The following is a 22,958-nucleotide window of genomic DNA, read 5'->3' on the forward strand; positions in this document are numbered from 1 at the left end:
TTGACTTTTTTGACTTGTTTGCTGTTGATGTTGTACTAGTTAGTTTTATGCGTACATCAAAACAATTCATATTCTCTTTCCTGCCTCTAGCTCCATTCTGTTTTATAGCATTTTGTTTTTAATTAGGCCTATGTTTCATTAATCTTTTTTTCTTATGTATACCCAAAATATGCTTTAGTGACCTGAGATTGGGTTTTGCAGTTCCTTAGCTATTAATAGAGATATTCAGTAACCAGTACTGAAGCAGGAGAAATGCTAATTACAAATGCTGCCAAAAATAATTTCATTTTATTTTAAACAACACAGACACATTCACAATACTTCCATTTGATAATGATATGTAGGCTTTACTTTTGTAGGTATGATGTCACTTGCATGTATGCAAACTGATAGCCCCATTTAAGGTTTGTAAAAGTGTGAACACTGCCGCAAATAGAGAAAATATAAGGAAAAGTGTCCTAAATTCCACCTGCATTATGGCCGAAGTTACTTGCCCATGGCTGACAAAGACAGTTTCCAGACCAGAGTCCTGGGGCTTTTGGAGTCTTGGTCTGCCACGGGAGCCTGCAGTTTGCAGAGGATTCTGGAAGTGACAAGTTGCTGGAGTACAGGAAGATTGTTGGCTACTGGAAAAATTCCCAGTTGAGACGAATAGACATTTGCTATGGGATGGGGGCCCAACCCTTATCTCCCTCTCTGCCCTGACCTGGAAGCCAGTTGATGGGGCGAGTGTCCCTCCCGAACCTGAGGCTCTATTACTGGGTATCCCAGTTGCTGTTTATCAATGACTTGGCATTTGCAACACAACAGGAACCTTTGTTGTATGCGGACAGGGGCGTTATGGATCTGGGGGGATATCCCAGTCAGTTGTACGCGATGGGTGGCGCCGCCAGACTGCCGGGTCCGACCGCTATGGTGGTTAGGATTTGGCATAGAGCGACAACGGCATTAGAGTGGAAAGATCGGGTGACACTTGAGACACCACTTTGGGAATCCACTCCGCTGGTATACCTACAACATGTGGAAGGTCATAAAAAATGGGACGTACTGGGTATTTTGAAACTGGGAGATGTCTGGCGGGAGGGGGAGATGATACCGTCCTCTGAATTACAAGCACAATTTGAACTGACTTGTAGTCAGTTTTCTCTTTACTTTCGGATAAAGCATATCGCATGGGGATACTGGGACCTCTTAAGTGACATCATGAAGGAGACATCATTGGAGTTACAAATACTGGGGCCCGCTCAACAAACATCTGTGGTCTTGTGGTCTCACAGATATACTCAACTCTGCTTATGAATAGTTTACCTCCCCTTGACACACTTCAGTGAAAATGGGAACAAGATCTAGGGAGGCTCAAAGATGATGCATGGGGGAAGGCCTGCAGATACCCAAGGGAGGTGTTCATCTGGGTGGGGTTAAGGCTGGTTAAGTTGAAGATCCTCCATAGGGCATACTGCACAAGAACCAGATTGTACAGGATGAGGAGGACAAACAACGATCAATGCCTCAGGGGATGTCGGCAGCAAGTATCTCTGATTCATACCCTGTATGAGGGCCCAGGGATTAAGGGATTCTGGGCAGCGGTATGAGTTAGGACCGCCTCCATTCTGGACTGCTCACTAAAGCTCAGTGTACAATTGGTGACACTGGGCATTTGGGGGAGCAGACACTGGATAGGTGAATGCTCCTCTTTTGCAACGTGACACTGATGTGGCAAGAAGAGCGATAGGGCGTTACTAAGGGTGGACAAAAATCCCAACGTTGTCTGAATGGATCTCTATCCTCAGCTGGTGCATGAGAGCAGAAGAGGTGGTCTATAGAAACAGAGGTTGTCCCTGCAAGTTTGATAATACCTTGGGCCCGTGGAAGAGTGTTGTGGCCAATATGGACTAAAGGGGCCCAGTTGTTACAATTGATTGTGAGATGGAGGCAGGGATGAACTAGCTGGGATGAGCTCCCGGATCTTCTTTTGCTAGGAGTCTACAGTGAGGAAGGGTGGTTATATGGAAATGGAACTGTTAACTGAACTGTGGTGGGAAACAATGCAATTTATGTGATGGTAATATAATTGAGTGCCTTATTGCAACAGTGTTATCGTTGTATTTTGTTCAAAACCTAATAAGCAGATTCTAAAGAAAAATAATTCCCAGGAGACAGGAGAAGCACTGTGAGGACATGAAAAACTGTTGTCTAGAATTTGGAATCCACAATCAGCTATCCTGAATTAGACTGATTTTATTTGAATACAAAGTGAAGAAACTGGATGGAAAGCATTTTGATAAAACTTAAATTTACCTCCTTTTTCATCCTTTGCAGGAAATGTTTCAAGTAGTTCTGGCCTGGAGTCTGTGTCAAAGGGCAACATTCGGGCTTTGTGGTTTCTAATACAGTAATGGGATGGATGGTGGAGCTTGGTGGATGCGATTGCTCATTGGACTAATCTCTCTAAAACAAAGATTTCACATTTTTCACATTTTGGCCCTGATTACGAGTGCAGGTGCAATTTAGCGCACCTGATAAATAAGGACAGCCTGGGGTACGTTATTTATCAGGTGTGAAAATATAGCTCCTATTTCAAGCTTGTGGGGAATAACGGGGATTTTGGTGTTTAACGCACCAAATTCCCGAAGGTTAGGTAAATACTGCACACATTTCCCCAATTAAATTTGGGCAGGTTTGACCTGCCGAAATTTATAGAAGATCAAGGTATTTAACACAATCGATCATTATCGGATGCATTAAATACCTTTTACCTTGTAATTCCGATCCATTTACGCACGGGTTGGATTTAATCGGCCCACTCATAATCAGGTCCATAGTAGCTGGTCTGGAGGCCATGTTGGTGGAGTACTGAGTGCTCAATTGTTTAATGATGTCAAAGAGAAGCTTTGGACGAAATTTAGTAGCTTGAAGCATAGATTTATTGTGACTAGATTAAGCTCTGAAGATGTTAGATTTGTAGTTACTTCTGTCAGGCCTGAGAGTAGAGAGACTGGAGAGAGAGGGTGCTTGTCACCAGTTTTTATCAAAAAGAATCAGATGTTTTATTTCAGCATAAACTCTCTTCAAGGACTAGGGGAGCAAGGTTTGGGGCTTTTACTTTTACTTTACAGCAGAACATATTCATAAAGTTTCATTATTTCAGCATAAACTTTTATCGAGTACCAGGGGAGAAAAGGTTTGGGACTTTTCCTTTTTGCTTTTCAGCAGAACAAATCAATAATCAAGTATTTCATCCACTGATTGTAGCCCATCGTTGTGGCATTAATTTACCACTGTGCATAAGGAGTGTGAAGGATACCTCGAGCCTTGTTGGCAGAGTTGTTGGTATCAATGTATTTGGTGTCATGAAATCATGATTTTTCTCTCTTAATTTGACCTGAAGTTTTTGTTTGAACAAAGGATTTCATTGTCCACTGGAATGGGGACAAGAGTAGTCAGAAGTTTTCCCTTGGAGATAATGAGGCCCAGAATAGAGCCTTTGTAATGAGTTGGTTTCTGACAGTGTGGTTGAAGATTGTTTTCACATAGAAAATAGAACACATTAAACAGATTTGTTATTCTCTTCCCCCTAGTAGAGATTGAAGTCCACTAAAAAGACTGTGGGCCCGATTGACAGAACTAACTTAAGACAAAATCCTAAACTTACTACCATTTTGGTATTCACAGAAGGCACTTACTCATTTCGGTATTCACAGAAGTTAGGAGTCCTAACTTTAGGACTCCTAAATGCCTTCTGTGAATACCAAAAGTCTTAAAGTTAGGATTTTTCTCAGTTTAAGAGTAGTAAAGTTAGGACTCCTAACTTTAGGACTCCTAAATGCCTTCTGTGAATACCGAAAGTCTTGAAGTTAGGATTTTTCTCAGTTTAGGAGTAGTAAAGTTAGGAGTCCTAACTTTTCTACTCCTAAAATAAGAAAAATCCTAACTTTAAGACTTTCGGTATTCACAGGAGGCATTTAGGAGTCCTAAAGTTAGGACTCCTAACTTCTGTGAATACCGAAATGAGTAAGTGCCTTCTGTGAATACCAAAATGAGTAAGTGCCTTCTGTGAATACCAAAATGGTAGTAAGTTTAGGATTTTGTCTTAAGTTAGGTCTGTGAAGCGGGCCGTGTGTGTATAAGTTGTGCTGGTTTAAATTCCAAGCATTCCTCAACAAACGTGTTGTTTTCACCTGGATGGTGATATATGACATTCATTATGAGGCTGGAAGCCTTGTGAGTGCATATTTCAAGAGGCAGGCATTGGAAGGAATGTATTTTTTTAAGTGGAAGTCATTTGCATCTCTACCACCACCATGTCCGATTTCACGGTCACAGCAGAGAATGGAACAATGGGGAGAAGAATAAGGGATAGGGCATTGTTTGAAGCACGAGTTGAGGGAGTGGATATGAAAGTAGGGAAGTTGAGGTAATCAGTGGAAATCTGAGTGAGGTTGGTAGGTCCCTTATTTTTTGGTGGAGGGTATGGATGGCGTCTGGATGAGGGCTGTGGTTCTGGATAATGGGGATAACGAAGCAATCCTGGATTTGGTTATGGGTGTTTGTTGACTGCGTATATGTTATCATAACATTTGAGGAATTCATTAAGAACTTCATCATCCAGTGCATGTTTTCTTCTGTTATGCCTAGGGTCACAGCTGCTCCTAGGTGGATTTTCGCCCAGGAGTTATTCCTCAGAGAATGAAGCCTACGTTGAGGGATATGGTGTGAGCCACATTTAAATGTGGACAATGAAGTATTGACTTGAGAGATTGCTTGGGACAAGGTGTTAATTTTTTTGGAAAGAAAAGTCAGAAGGGATCAGAGCGCAGAAGAAAGAGAAATAGATGGTGGATGGAGAGATGGTTTATAATGATGCAGCATCATCAGGGGGAGGTTGAGGGATCTGTTCATAAGGTATGCTTCCAAGTTATTAATCTTAGAGAAGGGAGGTTGGTGTTCATCAGAGCCCCATCTGGAAGTCTGATATGGAGGAGGGGTTAGAAAGGGAGCAGATAGAAAAGAGGCAGAGAGAAGGATAGGGCAAGAAAACTGAAGAAGTTGCCACCTCTGTATTTGTGTGAAGAGGACCAAAATTAGTGAGAGGACAGTAAGAGGTGAGTTTCTACTGGGAAGACTGGAGAAAGAGTAAGGGAGGTGGCTGCATTGCTAGTTGGAAGAATGTTAGTGGGTAGGCGTCATATGTAATGGTGTGTACAAGATGCGCATTGGGTATATTGATAGAAGGAATAAGGAGAGTGGTGGTTGACAAACCGGTCGGATCATCTATCTATATTAAGGGTTCTGTGTAGATAGTGAAACCAGTGGTCCTTGTTGTGAGTAAAATTAGAAGATCTGTTTTGAGAGACTCTTTCTGACCAGACTGATACTGATCAGCAATCAGGGTATGTGGGAATTCCCTTTAGATCTTTTGTTTGAAGTTCATGGCATTTTACTGTATATGTGAAAGGCAGGCAGTGTTAAAGGAAAATATCCCAGATTAGAGAGATGTTTTGAGAGAGAAGAATTCCCAGAAGGCCATGATGAGGCTATCTAGATGGAAAAGAGGCTCGGTTAGGGAGTTCTGACAAATTTGCAGTCTGAGGCTAAAAGTACAAATAAAAGGTGCAGAAGGTAGATGGTCTAGTGAGACTGCTAATCAGGTTCGATAATTGGGTCAGTCCAGTGAATGTGAGCCCTATCCTGACATCAATGTTCCCTGTTCAGTTCCGCCTTGAGCCCCGAGGCATAGGATCACAATCCGTGGAAACCCGTTTGTTGCCTGAACTATCCAATGCTAAAACCCGTTTGCTCTGCAGACTTGGATAATGGACTGCCTGTCGATATAACTGTTTCACTCTATGGGAAGCTGCTGGGCCCTTGCAAGAGTTAAAAATATATCGATTAAAGAGCAAATGATGGGGCATATTATCAAGCATGGTGTTAAAATTATCGCCGCTTTAGCAGCAGAAAACTTGGGCTTGATAATATGCCGCAGAGAATTCCAATAGAAGCCCATGTTCACACCAGAACATGGGCTTCTATGGGAATTCTCAAGGACATATAATCAAGCCCATTATCGCCGCTTTACCAGCAGTTTTCTGCCGCTAAAGTGGCGATAATTTTAACGCCGTTCCTTGATAATATGCCCCCCTATACCTATGAAGATAGTACAAATTGTCCCAATAGCACTCGTAGTGAAGGGACTGTATTTTATGGTGGAAGTACACATTTTCCACAAGCATATTGCAGTAACCCACACAAAGGAGAGTCTATGACTGAAGTGGACTGATATATTGCCCAATGATATATGATATGGTGGGTGGAAGCAAAATATGCAAGACGGTATATTATATATAATTTTATTTAATTGTCAGGTGAGGCAGTAAAGGCCAGACCTAACAAAGGTTTAAACTGTTCTTTTTGCAAAGTACAGAGATCAACTAACCCCTTTTTGGAATTCCAGGTTTCCTCTTCACATTTACTGTCTGCATCAGTGATGTCTGCGCCAGCAGCATTAGCTGTCGCTAAACTCTTCTGGCCTGAAACCCAAGCAACCAAAGTAACTCTGCACTCTGGCATGAAACTGGAAAAAGGGTAAGTAGACAATAAAAACACTCTTAAGACATTATGATTGCTTCTCTGCCATCTTCACTGCTGAAGCACAAAAATGTGATGTCCCCCCTGATTGCCCACCAGCAGTGACATCACAGCAGCTAATGGCAGTGAGGTCTACCAGGACATGGAGTATAAATAATTAATGCTAGAAAGACATCTGCAAGGCAGGGGAGAAAAGCGTCCCAGGTGGTGACAATTGCCATTTAATTGCCCACAGTGAAACCTATTTAACAGCCATTTGTGCAATCTGTAAAATGTCCTTTTAGAGTTTTTGTTTGTTTACTGGATTTTGGAAAACATATGGATAAGTTTGCTTATGTTAAGGATCCCCAACAATGTTCTTGCTGGCAAAACCCACATAGGAGTATTTGGTAGCCAGGGGCCTGCATTGTGCGACGTCCACCACTGATTAAGTCATAGCCAAGGTGAAGAGATTTGTGGCTTCAATAGTGACTCACAATTCTCACTATCTGACATATTTAGATGTTATATTTCTATAAGATTAATTTTTCACATAGTTTTCTGTACAATGCATACTTTTAACTAAAATAAAGTTTAATCCATTATGCGTAATGTCACTGAAACAAACTAAGGTAGGTCTGATTTTGCTTCATTTAGACTCATACCCAGCTTTACAACCGGATATTATTTGCTTTATACTCCTTTTTTCAGTGAAATACTGTAGATAACTGTCTGCCAAGTAACCACATGATATTCAGCAGCAACTTTTAGATTGGCTTTAATTAAGTGTCTAATACTTTCTAATCCTCTTAATGTTGTCCTAATTATCATATTTGCTTATTGTGGGCAATATCCAACATTTTAGGTTGCATGGTGAACATCTGTAACTGGCAAATAAAAAATGTGACATCATATAAATTGTTCCTGTTAATAAACACTCCCATAATTCACCCTATGATGTAACTATGCAGAAATGATCAGGGACAAACAAATGGCTGCATAGGCAGGTGTTGCTTGCCCAATGTCACTGTGATCTTTTTTTCCACTAAGAGATGCAAGAAACCTGTTGGAAGCAGCCAGCCTCGGGGCCTCTGCCTCCATCCCACTGGTGGCAAACATAGCAGTGAATCTCATGGCCTTCCTCTCCCTGCTGGCCTTCTTCAATGCAGTCCTGGCCTGGCTGGGGAACATGTTTGACTATCCACAACTGAGTTTTGAGGCGAGTAATCATATGTTTTCAAGAACGGATTGTATGTGGATATTATGGGGGTTTCTGTGGGGCTTGGATGCCAAATTAAGATTGTTTCTTCCAATGTTGGAGGGAGGATCAATGGAGCTGCTGGGTTAAGATATCCATTGAAAGTAGGTCTGGACACAATACCAGCATTTCTAGCTGGCAAACATAAATTGATTGAAGTTGATTGACAAAGAAGTTGCAAGTATCTGAATGTGTAGGCATACTCCTATCTCCTAATGATGGAGAGTTACAACTGCATGCCCACTTGCAAGACTCCCTCAGCTACACATACATGCGAATTTCCACTAAGTATGTATAGTAACATTATTTTCTGGAATAGTTTTTTTTGTATTACTGCTATGTAATTGTGGAGAACTGTGTGTGTAGGATAGGTGCACCCCTCTCCATGGGGTCCAATACTTCGCCTAACAACTATGCAATCTCAGCAAAGAAGACAACTAAGGTGAGGCTCACATTGCTGGCCACTATAGCACCAATGTAAAAATCATATTGTAAGTAATGGGTTACTGAACAATTAAGACATTGACATTAAATGATGTTAATACAATTAATTAATAATTATAGGGGACTGTGGAGGGTTTCTCCCTCAGATATATTGTTTGCATATTTTATGTCTACGTTAATTCAAAATCATGTTTAAAACAAGCCCAAAGTAGTGCTATAAATTATTTTAATACTAGTGTTAACTTAATAATGAAATACATGTATATTAATTAAATATATTTAAAGATCAAAGTTAGTTTATTACGTTAAAGCATCATATATTAGATTTGCTATGGTAAATTAAACTAATTATAAATGAATTCCATATTGTTAAAGGTTATGGTTCAGTTAACAAAATAAATGATAAAATTAATCAAAATATCGAAAGGTTAAATTACAATACGTAAAGGTTAAATTAATAACATGTATTTAAATGCTAATATTAGGCATAATAAATTATAAACATGTACATTTCATCAGTACAACGGAGAACAAACTAATGATAGAAAGATAAAAAGTTGAAGTAGATATAGGATAGATGTAGTGGGTCACGCTGTTGGCAAAATAAATTAGAAAATTCCCTTGCGTTTTTCAGTTCTGTCTCCACTCCGAAGCGTTTGGGGGAACTGTTTAATATAAACGTTGTACCAATGTGTATCAGTTATTGGTTTTTCACAATATCCCTTCCTGCTCAAAAACAATTCTCCTTATAGCGAAGACACCCTTGCACAGTGGTGCAAGGGTGCCTGCATTGGCGCTAGGTTGCCTCGCTATGAGAGAGCAGAAGTGTGCCATATCATAGTAGATATGGCCCATTTCGGCTCTCTTTCCCTTCCACGCAATACAGCACAGCCAGTTACCTTGCTACACTGGGTTGCTTGAAAGGTTTGCAAATTTGACCCCTAATTGCACGAGTGACCAACTAGTCCATGGACAACTAGCACCTCAAAGTGCAGAGAAATTATATCAATTTTCCACCTCCCGTGGCCACTATTCTAAGATTAAGTATCTACACAACAAGAACAAGAAAATGCCACTGAATCCTCTAGTCACCTCAACAAACATTTATCTTGCATCCTGATTAATGCTAGAGCCTTAAGAAAGAATGGGATATACATACATGACCTACCTAATGATTCCAGCCTACATCTGTTCCTAATAGGAGATGCTACTCCAGCCATTCCGTATGAAGTCATACCAAACTTATACCTAAAACACTCTACCAAAACAGACCAAATAGGGGTGATGAATGAATAGCTGTAGTCTACAAAATCTCTCTAACAATTACCATGATCAAAGATCATTCAGCACCAGAGTGTGATTCTTTACTTATTCGCTGTTCAAAACCTTAGTCCGTCAGCATCTCATTCCTTCTAATCTACTGATCACCTCCACACAATACCTCATTTGTGGATGTCCTCGTTGTACTAAACCTGTTTCAAATACACAATTTGTGGTCCTATTTAGTGGATGCAAGCAAACCTCAACAACTTGTTTGATAAACTGATCCACCACCAACTAGCAGATCTGTTTAATAAATTTGAGGTGGTCTATTACCCCCAGTTTGTCATTGGGAATATCCTGCTAGCTATGCCCTTGCTGTCATATACACATCCGAGGATCTTTTCTTAGTCAAAGAAGCATAGCCCATTACGTGGAGTGACAACCATCGCATTTACTTCTATATAAAACCTCCCAATTCCACTGCGTCTACTTAATGACATCTCCTTTAACAGACCATGGAACCCTTTAAACATCAATAAGTCCAGAAGGAATTCTTGGCAATGCAACACATTAACCCATTAATGTCTATGAACCAATTCCATAAAGGAAGCCCTCAACAAAGTGGCGTCGCTTAAAAATTCTTTACAGAGCCAACCATGGTAAAAGGTGAATTGGCTCAACATGAATATAAATCTACAGTAAATGAAAATCTTAATTCTAGACCACATGAGTCTAAAGATGAAAACATGATACTAAGACAATGCAAAAACTACAATGCTTCTGTAAAAAAAGAAATCTAGAAATTCCACTACTCAAAGTACTTTTCTGATGCCACCAACTTGACTAAAGAACTATTCAAAGTCATCGGTAAACTAAACCGCACCTTAAATCATACCGATGACTCTTGAAAAGTATGCAATTCTCTTGCAGATCACCTTACTAAAAAAACAAAGATCTTCCCTCCATGACAGCCAGCAACTAGATCAGTATTTCAACAACTCTGAATTGTTATTCTTAATAACATACATGCAAAACTATGATTACTTAGTCTTCTATCCGTAATAGAAACAATTGAACTAATAACAACAAGCAACATCTATGGATCACCTTCTGACCTTTGCCCCCTATATATATATTCAAGAACATTCTCGAATCAACTCCTGCATCCACACTGGCCAGAGCAATAATCAACAAATATTATCATTTGGAGAATTCACCAGCAAATTAAAAAACATCTTACATCAAACCAATTCTGAAGAAGCAAAGTCTAGACCCCAAGGACCTAACGTATTATAGACATGTTTCGAAGTGTGGTTTCTTGCATGCTGTAAAAAGGAGCATTCATCCAGATTTCCAAGAGAAAAACAACCTCCTTTCTGTGCAACAAACAGTTTTCCGACCTCGTGGAGACGCTGTCTCACCATTAGTTGCAATTTCAGATGACATCAAGAACACAATAGAACATACTCCTCTTACTGGCCCGGTGCAACTTTTGATGCTGAGGGCCAACACTACCTTAAAGGACCAAAGAATACAGGAATACAGAGCACAGCCTTAAAATTGATTCAGTACTCTCTCTCACAGACACAGCACAAATTCTATCTATCTCCATACCGTTTAGAACTTGACTTTCTATGAAGGCGTTGCTTATGATACTGTGGAGTGTTCAAATTTGCCATTAGCATTCGGAAGGACTCCTTACCCCTTGAGACTCATTCAAAAACCTCAGGGCACATTCACTTTCACGCAATGCAGGGCAGCAAGCAAAGATGCTGTCTGCTTGAATGAAAGGGAGAGAGTAGAAATGCCCCATATTTACCAAAGATATGGAGCATTTCTGCTCTCTTTTTGCATTGACGTACTATGTGCAGTCTAGCGCCAATGCAGGCACCCTTGCACGTCAGTGGAAGTGTGATAGTGTTACAGGTAGGATTGGTTTTGTGCAGGAAGGAACTCCTCCCTGCATTAAAAACAGTCCCTGAATTAAAAAACTTCTTAGAGGCATTTTCCTCTTTCTATGTGTGTTGCAGAATGCAGCACGCATGAAAAGATGAAATAACAAGGTGAAATAAAGATGTTTCTTTTTGTTAACGCCTCACTTGGGAAGGCGCAGCATTTTGTTGCATTCCCAGGTTTACAAGTCTTTGTAAATCTGAGAAAGTGCCAAAACAATGGTAGGATGCATGGGAATGCCCAGGCTTCACCCATGGAATGCCACCGATGTAGAAATGTAGCGTAATACAGCACAAGAAGTTGCCTTACGTTCATTTCTTTAAAAAGCACATCAGGCCTTTGTATTGTCCTTGCGTCTCCTTGCATGATGCAAGGACAACACAAAATACAACATGGACCCTTATTCAGGGTACTATTGATCTCCCCTGCCTTTCTACAGTTCCCGGTCAGCATAGCGATAGTGCTATGTCAGGGTCGCTGAAATGGACCATGACATCGCCATTTGTCTATTTGTCCATTAGCAAGGTTTTCACTAACAAAGGGGATTGACGACACTAAGTTGGGTCGTGAAGCTAGGAGTACCGGCCAACTTATGATCATCGTGGGTCCCTAGGTAATACTTTAAACAAGCACACACTATAATCTTCAATGTGAAGACATCCACGGAAGGCCTGAAAGGGCAGTTAGCACTGAATGACCTGATGTCTACTCCCATCCAAACACCACCCTGCATAATTTACATGAGCCACTCAATCATCTTGTAGGCTAATTAGATTTGCTAGTAGCTCCATTAGCATGCTGCATGATTGGCCCATAGATTAACTCATTAAAGCAAAATAATTTAACAAATCATTTTTTACAGTAAAAACAATTGAGAAATATATTAGTTAAGCTGGGTACTCAAAGTCCAGGACGTTTTTACCTTTTGAAAGAAAGAAAACAAATGTCTCTGCATTGCAGAGTTTTGCAATCTGTGTACTACTACCGGCAGTCTATGCCGTATCCTCTCAAGTACAGTTTATTTCTAGTTTACCAACCATGCGTTTACAGTACACTACTAACTTACTCATAACCCAACAACACTCAAGATACAGTGATCTCTTGTTACATTTCTACACCTATAAAAGATGGACATTTTGAGGTCTCAACCACCGGAAATAGAGACCCCTCCTCCCTACAAAGATTCCTGTTATTCCTAAGGAACTGTATCCAATGATGCAACCACCGAATCATCCAGAGTAAGACCACAATTCCACTTCAGAGGTGCCCTTGTTAACACCCACTCGCTCACTGAATGGACTCAACTGAAGTGGCTTGAATCTCCTTGGCCACGGCTTTGCTAAGAGCTGAAGGAGCCAATCTGCTTCTCAGATCCACAGGGATCTGTATACCTATACATTGGAATGTTTTGGACCTTCTAAATCAGAGATGGTTCAAACATAATATGATTTCTGAAACCAAAGACCTCCACAGAGCAGGAATGTGCTAGGTTGGGGAAAGTCTTTCAAGGGTATTTGCTTTCCAGAGCAAATGATACATTGTGCTGGAAGGGTGCCCTTTACTCAGCTCTCTGCTTTGCCACATTGTGTCAAGGGGAATCACTACGGTGTTAATTGGGTGGATGAGTGCAAACTAACACCTCTTTGAAGGTAGTGCTAACAAGGAGAAATGATTTAATTTCTTCAAACATTCCATACATTGCACGTTTGCTGCACTGCACAGCACCCATTAGTGTGTGAAATGCTTCAGAATTAGTCTGCGCATAAGAATGTGCACTGGAAGGGTATGCTTCAGGTACAAATCCTATGCTAGACAGGACCAGCACACATCTGCCCCATGGTAGAAGGATAGTAGGACATATTTACAAGGGCTTTGCACCACAGGAATGTCAATTTTAACGGTATTCCTGTAGCGAAATTCACTGCTCCATATTTACAAAGTGGCATTAAAAGCCACTTTTTGTGGCTTAACGCCGCTTTGTAAACATGGTACCTTTTCAAGCAGGTGTCTTCGTGAAAGGGGCATGCAATGGGTGTTGCTGTGGACATTCCACCGCAACGCCCATTGCTTTTTGATGCTGCCCCGGATTTACCAGGTTGTGTAAATCTGAGGCAGTGCCAAAAACGAATGGACAGCGAGAGCAGATGTTGGCGCAACAAGGAGAAATGCTTTTATTTCTCTTTGTTTTTGCTTTTTCTATGTGTACTGCGCAGTATACATAGAAGTAGCAAATCACCATTATGAATTGTTTATGTGCAGGGACACCTTCCTGCACATAAACAATCAACCCCTGCAACGCACGCACCCTCGCATTTTGGAGCAAGGTTGCCTGGGTTGGCGCAATAGAGCTAATTTTAGTGCGAGCACCAGGGAAAATACAGGAGTGCGCCATATTGTTGTAAATACAGCACATCACTGCGTTTTGGAAATGTCGGAGCACGGCGCTGCCAAATTTGGTGCAGCTCCACGCTCCAGCATTTCCTTGTACATATGTGTGGTGCTAGTCAGCCTTTATAGTGCAGCGGTGCAGGGGATGACAGCAGCGGCAGACCACCTTATATAAATACGGATCTTCGCTGCTTTCTCCCTCTTGTGCAACACAGTGAAGCAACATTAATTTCAGTGTTGCACTAAAAAATTATAAATCAGCCCCTAATTGTAAAAAACAGTGCTCAATTCTGAAGTTTTCATGCCAGAGCAAATTACCCTGGGGCTTATTTCTGAACCCCTGTGTCACTTTTGCACTGCCGCTGCGTCACTTTTTGTGACGCATCAGCAGTGTAAAATATGCGCCACGTTGCACCCTATTTACAAAGTGACGCATCTAGGCAGATGCGTCACTTTGTAAAGCCCTGCGCCACATTATACCTGTGTCAGGTATAATGTATGCAGGGTGGGCTTTCAGACGCAAGAAAGACTCGTGGAAGTGGTGCAGTGAAATCTATGAGATTTCAGTGCGTGACTTCTAGGATGCCATTGCGTCAATATCTTATGCCTGCCTCACAGCTGGCGTTAGACTGATGCAGTGCAATAATCATAGCCCTTCCCCCTGCATTGCTGGAGTTGTGTCACGCTTCCAACACAACTCCAGCAATGCGTCAGTTTTGCGCCAACAAATACGTCAGTAATACTGACGTATCTGTCATTCCTTGCAACATGATGCGTCATATAGTAAATATGACGCATCCATCATGTCGCAAGGAGGGGGCAGTGAAAACTGTCATATCGCTGTTTTCACGCAGCGATGCAACAGTTTTCATAAATAAGGCCCCCTATACTTTATAGACTCTGAAACTGCTTGGGATGGTGACAAAAAGCATACGTAATATGTGGTAGTGAATACACATAATTTGCTTTTAGAAAATACCACAGAGAGACGTTGAACTTATTTTAATGTACGTAGCATTCTCTCTTTATTCAACGATCTATTATTTGGAGCTAAATACTGGGGTTTGGTTGATTTTGCAGTTCATTTTTTTCTAGATCCAATTCCCACAGTGGAAACGCTGGAGCGTAAGCGTAACACAGGCCGCTGCAACCCTGCAGCGCAGGAGACCTCACCCTTTAGGGGGCTCCCAATTCAATCTGAACCCACTGAGAATCTGAGAGACTGATATGGGAGTTTGAACGGCCCTCACCACAGTCTGCAGGGGAACCCCATCATTTTGCTTTTCGCCACTGGTGCCTAGAGGGCCTGTTTGTCACTTGGCGCAAACAGAGATTTGTCTTTTAATATTATTATAATAATTTAGATTTTTTCTCTTCAAGGAATTATAAATCAATAAAGGGCTTTCATTTTCATAGATAAGGCCTTTCTTTTGTCTTAAATAGGTATCAATATTTTCCAACCATGAGTCTCTTTTACTGTCCAAACAGCACACATATATGTTGTAAGTGTTTCATATTCTAAAACAAGAACACTTCAGTGGAAGGCGTGTACATAATGTTGTAACCTTTTTAGGTCTCGCCTAGCGAAATCAGCGCATGCGCTGCTTCTCGCTATTGCGAGTACCTTTTGTAATCAATTCTGCGGAGGGCTTGCATGCACGCGTCTGCATGGACAAACATGGCTGCTATCGCCATGTGTCCATAGCAGACAGCATGCGTGTGTCCGTCGGACTGTGGACAGTCCGACGCCATCTTGCGAAGCTTTCGTTGTCATAGCAACGAAAATGACGCTTCGCGAGTGCTTTGCTTTTATTATTGCTGTCAGTTCCCCCGGGGCACAAGCAGGCATCCACTTCTGTCTTTTTGCTGAGATCAGCTATCCTGACAGAAGTGGATGCCTGCTTGTTCCCCGGGGGAACTGCAGGACAGCTCATCTGCACTGTTGCAGATGGCTTTCTTCGAGGTATTGAGTTGTCCTGGTAAGTGTGTAAATTCACCGCTTTCTAAAACCCATAACAACCTGACTGCCGAGCTCGGTGCTGAATGTGTTGCGTTTTCCATAATTTGGCAACGAGACGCAGCTTGGTCCTCTATGACTATTGAATTTGCATAGAGTCAGAGGAGGAGCAAACCAGCCCCGGTAATTTAAATTCATGCCAGCATGTCTCTCAGGGTTGGATTAAACCCAGATAAACTATTCGGGAGCCAGCGCTGGACTAGCAAATGTGACACTGACTGGCAGCTGCGAGCTGCTCGGTGCTGGCTCCGCTGCCTTGAATCTAATATACAGGGGAGCTAAAAGCGGCCTGCTTTCGCCCGAAAGCCGTTGCTGTTTTGTTTATTTTGGGATGCCGCTTCTTCCTCGTACTCCTTGTTCAGGTGAAATTTACACAGTTGTGTGCACCAACCCGTGTGTTCTTGCTAGGTTAGTAAGAGGTTACTACTCCGGTCTGAGAGCATTGGCGGATGGGGGCTCGTCAGCATGCCAGCTCGCTCCTCTGTCGCATCACTTTCTAGAAGCTCACCGAATTTATATGAGACACACAGAAATGAGTGACCGGTCTATTCCGCCATGTTTAGGTTACGGAGCAAGCTGTGAGAATTCTGCTGCATCAACCTAGCCATGGCCACTGGAATTATGCTGCAGGGGAGGATCAAATTATGTGGCAAGAAAACGCAAATTATTTGTTATTTTGTGACCGTATTACCTGATTATTTTGTAATTTGTACACGTTTAACACTGTGTGGGCTATAGCTTCCACATTTTTAGTAACAGTTGAACTCCCAAATACAGCAATAAGTAACAAAGGTGACCAATCGACCTTTCCACAGGGCCTTCCGCTGCGCAGCAACACATGTTGGAGCGTTTTTAGAAACGTTCATCACCGACTCAACCTGCCCATGCAACCAAAGAACTCTTGAAAATCATCTCTGAATCCCATACTCCTGACTGCATCTCTAACTGCACCGAGCCTGCTGTGTATTCCCCGGTAGATCACTTCAACGAGGGTACTTCCCGTAATGTCTTCCAGTGTGGTGAAGTGCAGGGGCTGTACATTGCGTGATATAGTTTAGTAGGGACTTTTAGAACTGCAGAAGCAGGTTCAAATCTTAGCTTTGGCTCAACACCCCGTGATTCTGGGCAAAATGCTTAATCTCCCTATGTCTACAACACGTGTAACATATTCAACTGCTTTACGTAAAGTTACACTATTTTTGCACTATATAGACTCACCAGGAAACTATTGGAAACCAGGTCTAATATCACTTAGATCCACATTTATTTTAAGCACTTAAAAGATGACATGTTGATCATCCTCAATCTCCAGTCAGCTATAGCCCGAAAACATGCACTGTATTATTTATGTTTTATGTATATACATTTGCAACTGAAACTACACAGGGAAAACCACATCTGGCTAAGATCACACATTGCATGAGAGTCAAGTAGAAAGGTGCGCGATGAATGTCATGTCAGGGCTTTATGTGGGATGGGTCTCCGACCTAGTAGTAATTGAAAACTGATTTTGAAACAGGTTCCTATATGGCTCTATCTTCAAGCCCCTAACTGTACAAGCAAAAGAACATGATTGACTTCTCAACAATAACTACAAACAAGCATTTGCAATGCAATAGGTCTCGCATTTACGCGAGTTTCAGCTATTGGCATTGTAAATGACAATGCATTTTATTTATATTTAAAAAACCAAAACATAAATAAAAGGCATTGTCATTTACAATGCCAATAGCTCAAACTCCGATAATTGGGAGACCTTTTGCATTGCAAATGCTTGTTTATACTTGTATTGGATCTTGTATGTTACACATCATTTTTCTAATTCAAGAATTCCTTTGTTTCCATTATACAGGTCATTTGTTCATATGTCTTTATGCCATTTTCCTTTATGATGGGCGTGGACTGGGAAGACAGCTTTATTGTTGGAAAGCTGCTAGGATACAAAACTTTCTTCAATGAGTTTGTCGCTTATGAAAACCTTGCAGCTTTGATCACGAACAGGAAACACCGGGGTCCAATGTACATTAATGGGATAAAACAGTACATGTCTGTAAGTAGCACTTTTCTAAACATGTCATCCAGTGTTTCGCGTGCTAGTATATACATTGTATGTTCAATTGATAAATATTCAAGTACTTTTGTACAAAACACGTGGACGTCAAGGTCCAATTTACTCACATACACACTGTTTCCTCGCGCACACACAGGCACAGGGGCGGCTCCTCCATGGGAGCAGAGGAGCATTGCCCCACCACCTATATTGCCCCCAAAAGCCCCAGAGATGAAAAATAAAATGGTAATGAAGTTAATTTATTAAGATTTTATTTTTCATCCTTTTGTCCCGAACCAAGGGTCAGGACGGGGCAGGGATTGCACAGTGACGGTAGCGGGGATGACGATGGGCTGCCTGGGCACTTTTAAAAATGCGCATGCACCTTTGGCTGGGCGTCTTGCGACGGCCAGCCAGAGATGCGCACTATGAAAGCTGTAATCCAGCTGTCTTAAAACAGCTGGGTTAGAGCAAGTGCAAAGCTCCAGTGCCCTCAGGAGTGGCAAGAGAAGTCGCTCGCTCTGATCCTGGCATTGCTCTCATGCTGGTGAGAGCAGCGCCAGGATTGGTTAAGGTAGCAGGCTAGGGCCCACGTTAGACTGCAGCAGCAGGAGTAGGACGACATACTTTGCGAAGGAGGCTGTATTTCAGGTAAGTGATTTTTTAAAATTTTTCACCCACCACCCATTTGGCGCTCCACCACCCCCTTTAGATGCAAGCCACGACTGACTCACACACACGCACGCACACACACGCACGCACACAAGCAAAGAGGCCTATTTACAAGATAATGATGCAGCGCTGAGCTGCATCATTAGGAAAGTGCAGGGATGCCTCAGGCGCCTTGATTAGCGTCCTTTGGCAGCCAGGTATCCTAAGGACAGAGAAGGTAAAGTGGGGAACAAAACTCAAAGGAAAAACAAGAATTGAAGGAAAGATGGGAAGAAAGGACAATGTCAAAATGTGATGGAGAGGTTAGTGGTGAACAACTTTGTGTTAGATCGCTGGATTCCCAACAGGCATGCTTGACAAGGTCAAATTAAAAGCAGTGTGCCCCTTTGCATCTGCATCCGAGAAATTATATTTTTTCAGTTGATAACAGGACAAAAGGGTCACAGCACAGAGCTTGAAAGTGAGAGGAATTGCGAGTAAGTATGTGACCATCTCACCAGGCAGTGATAGTTTACCCTTTGATGTTGGTAAATATGTATGCTTGTGGGTTATATGAGGGGTCATATTTGTGAGTGCTTTGTGTTCAGAGACACTAAAGAATCCAAAGAAGTGAAGGATCCGACGTGGGTCCCGTGCTCACTACGCCACTGGAGTCAAGCTATCCTGGCTGATGACGGCTGATAGCCAGAAACCGGTCCTAGGATGCTTGATTCCGGTCCAGGGAAGACATGGCTTGGCAGTTCGGGCTGGACTGTTCCCATGAGGCACTGGGTCAAGACTGATTTGCATATGGCCATGTCTGAACTGGGGTGGCGTGGTGAGCAAAATAACGATGGATTAAACCCAGATCTGTGACTGGGGGTGAATGTTTTGCCAATGTGCAACATTCCGTCCATCATCTTGTGTGTTTTGCTGTTCACCCTATATGGGAAGGGTATGCCCAGACGTGGGTCCCGTGCTCACTACGCCACTGGAGTCAAGCTATCCTGGCTGATGACGGCTGATAGCCAGAAACCGGTCCTAGGATGCTTTATTCCGGTCCAGGGAAGACATGGCTTGGCAGTTCGGGCTGGACTGTTCCCATGAGGCACAGGGTCAAGACTGATTTGCATATGGCCATGTCTGAACTGGGGGGGCGTGGTGAGCAAAATAACGATGGATTAAACCCAGATCTGTGACTGGGGGTGAATGTTTTGCCAATGTGCAACATTCCGTCCATCATCTTGTGTGTTTTGCTGTTCACCCTAAGTGGGAAGGGTATGCCCAGACGTGGGTCCCGTGCTCACTACGCCACTGGAGTCAAGCTATCCTGGCTGATGACGGCTGATAGCCAGAAACCAGTCCTAGGATGCTTGATTCCGGTCCAGGGAAGACATGGCTTGGCAGTTCGGGCTGGACTGTTCCCATGAGGCACTGGGTCAAGACTGATTTGCATATGGCCATGTCTGAACTGGGGTGGCGTGGTGAGCAAAATAACGATGGATTAAACCCAGATCTGTGACTGGGGGTGAATGTTTTGCCAATGTGCAACATTCCGTCCATCATCTTGTGTGTTTTGCTGTTCACCCTATGTGGGAAGGGTATGCCCAGACGTGGGTCCCGTGCTCACTACGCCACTGGAGTCAAGCTATCCTGGCTGATGACGGCTGATAGCCAGAAACCGGTCCTAGGATGCTTTATTCCGGTCCAGGGAAGACATGGCTTGGCAGTTTGGGCTGGACTGTTCCCATGAGGCACAGGGTCAAGACTGATTTGCATATGGCCATGTCTGAACTGGGGTGGCGTGGTGAGCAAAATAACGATGGATTAAACCCAGATCTGTGACTGGGGGTGAATGTTTTGCCAATGTGCAACATTCCGTCCATCATCTTGTGTGTTTTGCTGTTCACCCTAAGTGGGAAGGGTATGCCCAGACGTGGGTCCCGTTCTCACTACGCCACTGGAGTCAAGCTATCCTGGCTGATGATGGCTGATAGCCAGAAACCGGTCCTAGGATGCTTGATTCCGGTCCAGGGAAGACATGGCTTGGCAGTTCGGGCTGGACTGTTCCCATGAGGCACAGGGTCAAGACTGATTTGCATATGGCCATGTCTGAACTGGGGGGGCGTGGTGAGCAAAATAACGATGGATTAAACCCAGATGTGTGACTGGGGGTGAATGTTTTGCCAATGTGCAACATTCCGTCCATCATCTTGTGTGTTTTGCTGTTCACCCTAAGTGGGAAGGGTATGCCCAGACGTGGGTCCCGTGCTCACTACGCCACTGGAGTCAAGCTATCCTGGCTGATAGCCAGAAACCGGTCCTAGGATGCTTGATTCCAGTCCAGGGAAGACATGGCTTGGCAGTTCGGGCTGGACTGTTCCCATGAGGCACAGGGTCAAGACTGATTTGCATATGGCCATGTCTGAACTGGGGTGGCGTGGTGAGCAAAATAACGATGGATTAAACCCAGATCTGTGACTGGGGGTGAATGTTTTGCCACTGTGCAACATTCCGTTCATCATCTTGTGTGTTTTGCTGTTCACCCTATGTGGGAAGGGTATGCCCAGACGTGGGTCCCGTGCTCACTACGCCACTGGAGTCAAGCTATCCTGGCTGATGACGGCTGATAGCCAGAAACCGGTCCTAGGATGCTTGATTCCGGTCCAGGGAAGACATGGCTTGGCAGTTCGGGCTGGACTGTTCCCATGAGGCACAGGGTCAAGACTGATTTGCATATGGCCATGTCTGAACTGGGGTGGCGTGGTGAGCAAAATAACGATGGATTGAACCCAGATCTGTGACTGGGGGTGAATGTTTTGCCAATGTGCAACATTCCGTCCATCATCTTGTGTGTTTTGCTATACTATGAGGAGTGTCTCTATACTATGTAGAAATTGGCAAAGCATCTTCAAAATTGAGCAGCGTGTAATATTGGCTTCTTGGAGTCTATTTTTGAGCATGAAAGGGTTCAACCTTCCATTGGCTTGACTTCACAACAGTGTTATTGCCAGTGCGTTTGTCTGGAAACAAATTCTTTGAATTCTACTCCACAGAAAGTGGGCCATTATCTGAATTAATCACTCTAGGAATGCCAACTATGGAGAAAATGTTGTTTGGCACAGGTAGTACTAAATCAGGCCCAGTGCTGGTAACAACTATCACCTAAGGGAAGCATGAATTTTAACACTGACTATAAACAGTGTTGGCCAGTTGCAATGGGCCACAAGCAGTCAACAACAACCTATTTCCATACATGTGTGGGTAGCTGTAAGTTTGTAGATGTTTGTTGGCATTTTCTTGCTTAGGATTTGAAATACTTGACATTCACCCACTTTCTTTTCTATGATTTGTTGAGAAATGGGCACCAGACCTTCTGTTGCAACAGTCTCTTGGTGGTAACAATGCCTCAATGTCGTTTATGAGCTGGATGAACTACCCAGTCTCACTATGAGCGAGAAATGACCAAGCACGGTACTCTCAGTAATACTCCACTGTGTTTCAGTGAGTTCACCATTGGCATGCCTGAATGAATTGAGGTCCTTGAAGCAGCTCTGCATGTGCACTTTACGTGCACACCGCTCAGGGTCCTCCACCTTTGTCTCTCCAGGAGATCAGCTGCTGCACATAAGGTAGGGTCATTTAGTGATTCTCTGGTGATCTCCCATTTCCTCAGGCATAACTGTCTGTTGACATGGTGAAGGTACTCTTCAGCCATTGAGGCTCGGGTGTCAGTGTGGTGAGGGAAAATCTAGAGACAAAATCAGCAGGTTTTTGTTTTTGCTGAGGTAATGTAAGATTTTGAATTTATAGTCCTGAAACCGAAGTCCCCATTTTTCTATCAGTGGAATATCTTCACCCTGGGGTTACGAAAAAGGGACAGTAGTCCTTGTTGATTGGTTATGATTGTGAAAAATGTCCCATATATGAACAGTTGGCAATTTTCACAGGCCTACACTACTGCAAGGCTCTCATTTTCTGCCTGTGAGTCGGCTGTCTCAGGGCCTGCGAGGCTGCTATGGGCATAGACAACAACCCATTGAGAGGCATCAGGATCCATGTATCTTTGAGCAAGAATGGCCCCTAAGCCGGGAGACCTCTCACCAGCTACCAGAGCAGTGGGTGAGGAGGTGTCAAATATTGAGAATTTCCTGCGTCAGTCATTCTTGCCTGTATATTTTCAAATGCTGCTTTTCACTGCTGGGACCATTTGAAGATGTACCCCTTCTTTTGAGTTCTCATAAGGGTGAGCTGATTGACGTAAAGTCAGGTATGCACTGTATCTGGCTAGCTTTGGAAGGAGTGCCGAACTAAGACATTTTCAGGTGGACAAGCCAGTGCCAGGTCTGAGACTTTGTTCAGATCTGGAT

At 43.0% G+C, this 22,958-nt stretch overlaps 1 protein-coding gene across 1 annotated transcript in view; it reads left to right on the forward strand.

Moving 5' to 3' along the window:
• The window catches only part of SLC28A3 (solute carrier family 28 member 3), a 312,588-nt gene that overhangs the window by 258,600 nt on the left and 31,030 nt on the right, over positions 1–22,958 (forward strand). Inside the window, exons 12-14 of the mRNA XM_085633118.1 lie at positions 6,452–6,582; positions 7,615–7,783; positions 17,740–17,937. Coding sequence (XP_085489244.1) covers positions 6,452–6,582; positions 7,615–7,783; positions 17,740–17,937 — 498 coding nt within the window. The remainder of the gene's footprint in view (positions 1–6,451; positions 6,583–7,614; positions 7,784–17,739; positions 17,938–22,958) is intronic.

Source organism: Triturus cristatus, chromosome 2_1, assembly GCF_964204655.1.
Source record: "Triturus cristatus chromosome 2_1, aTriCri1.1, whole genome shotgun sequence".
Lineage (NCBI taxonomy): Eukaryota > Metazoa > Chordata > Amphibia > Caudata > Salamandridae > Triturus > Triturus cristatus.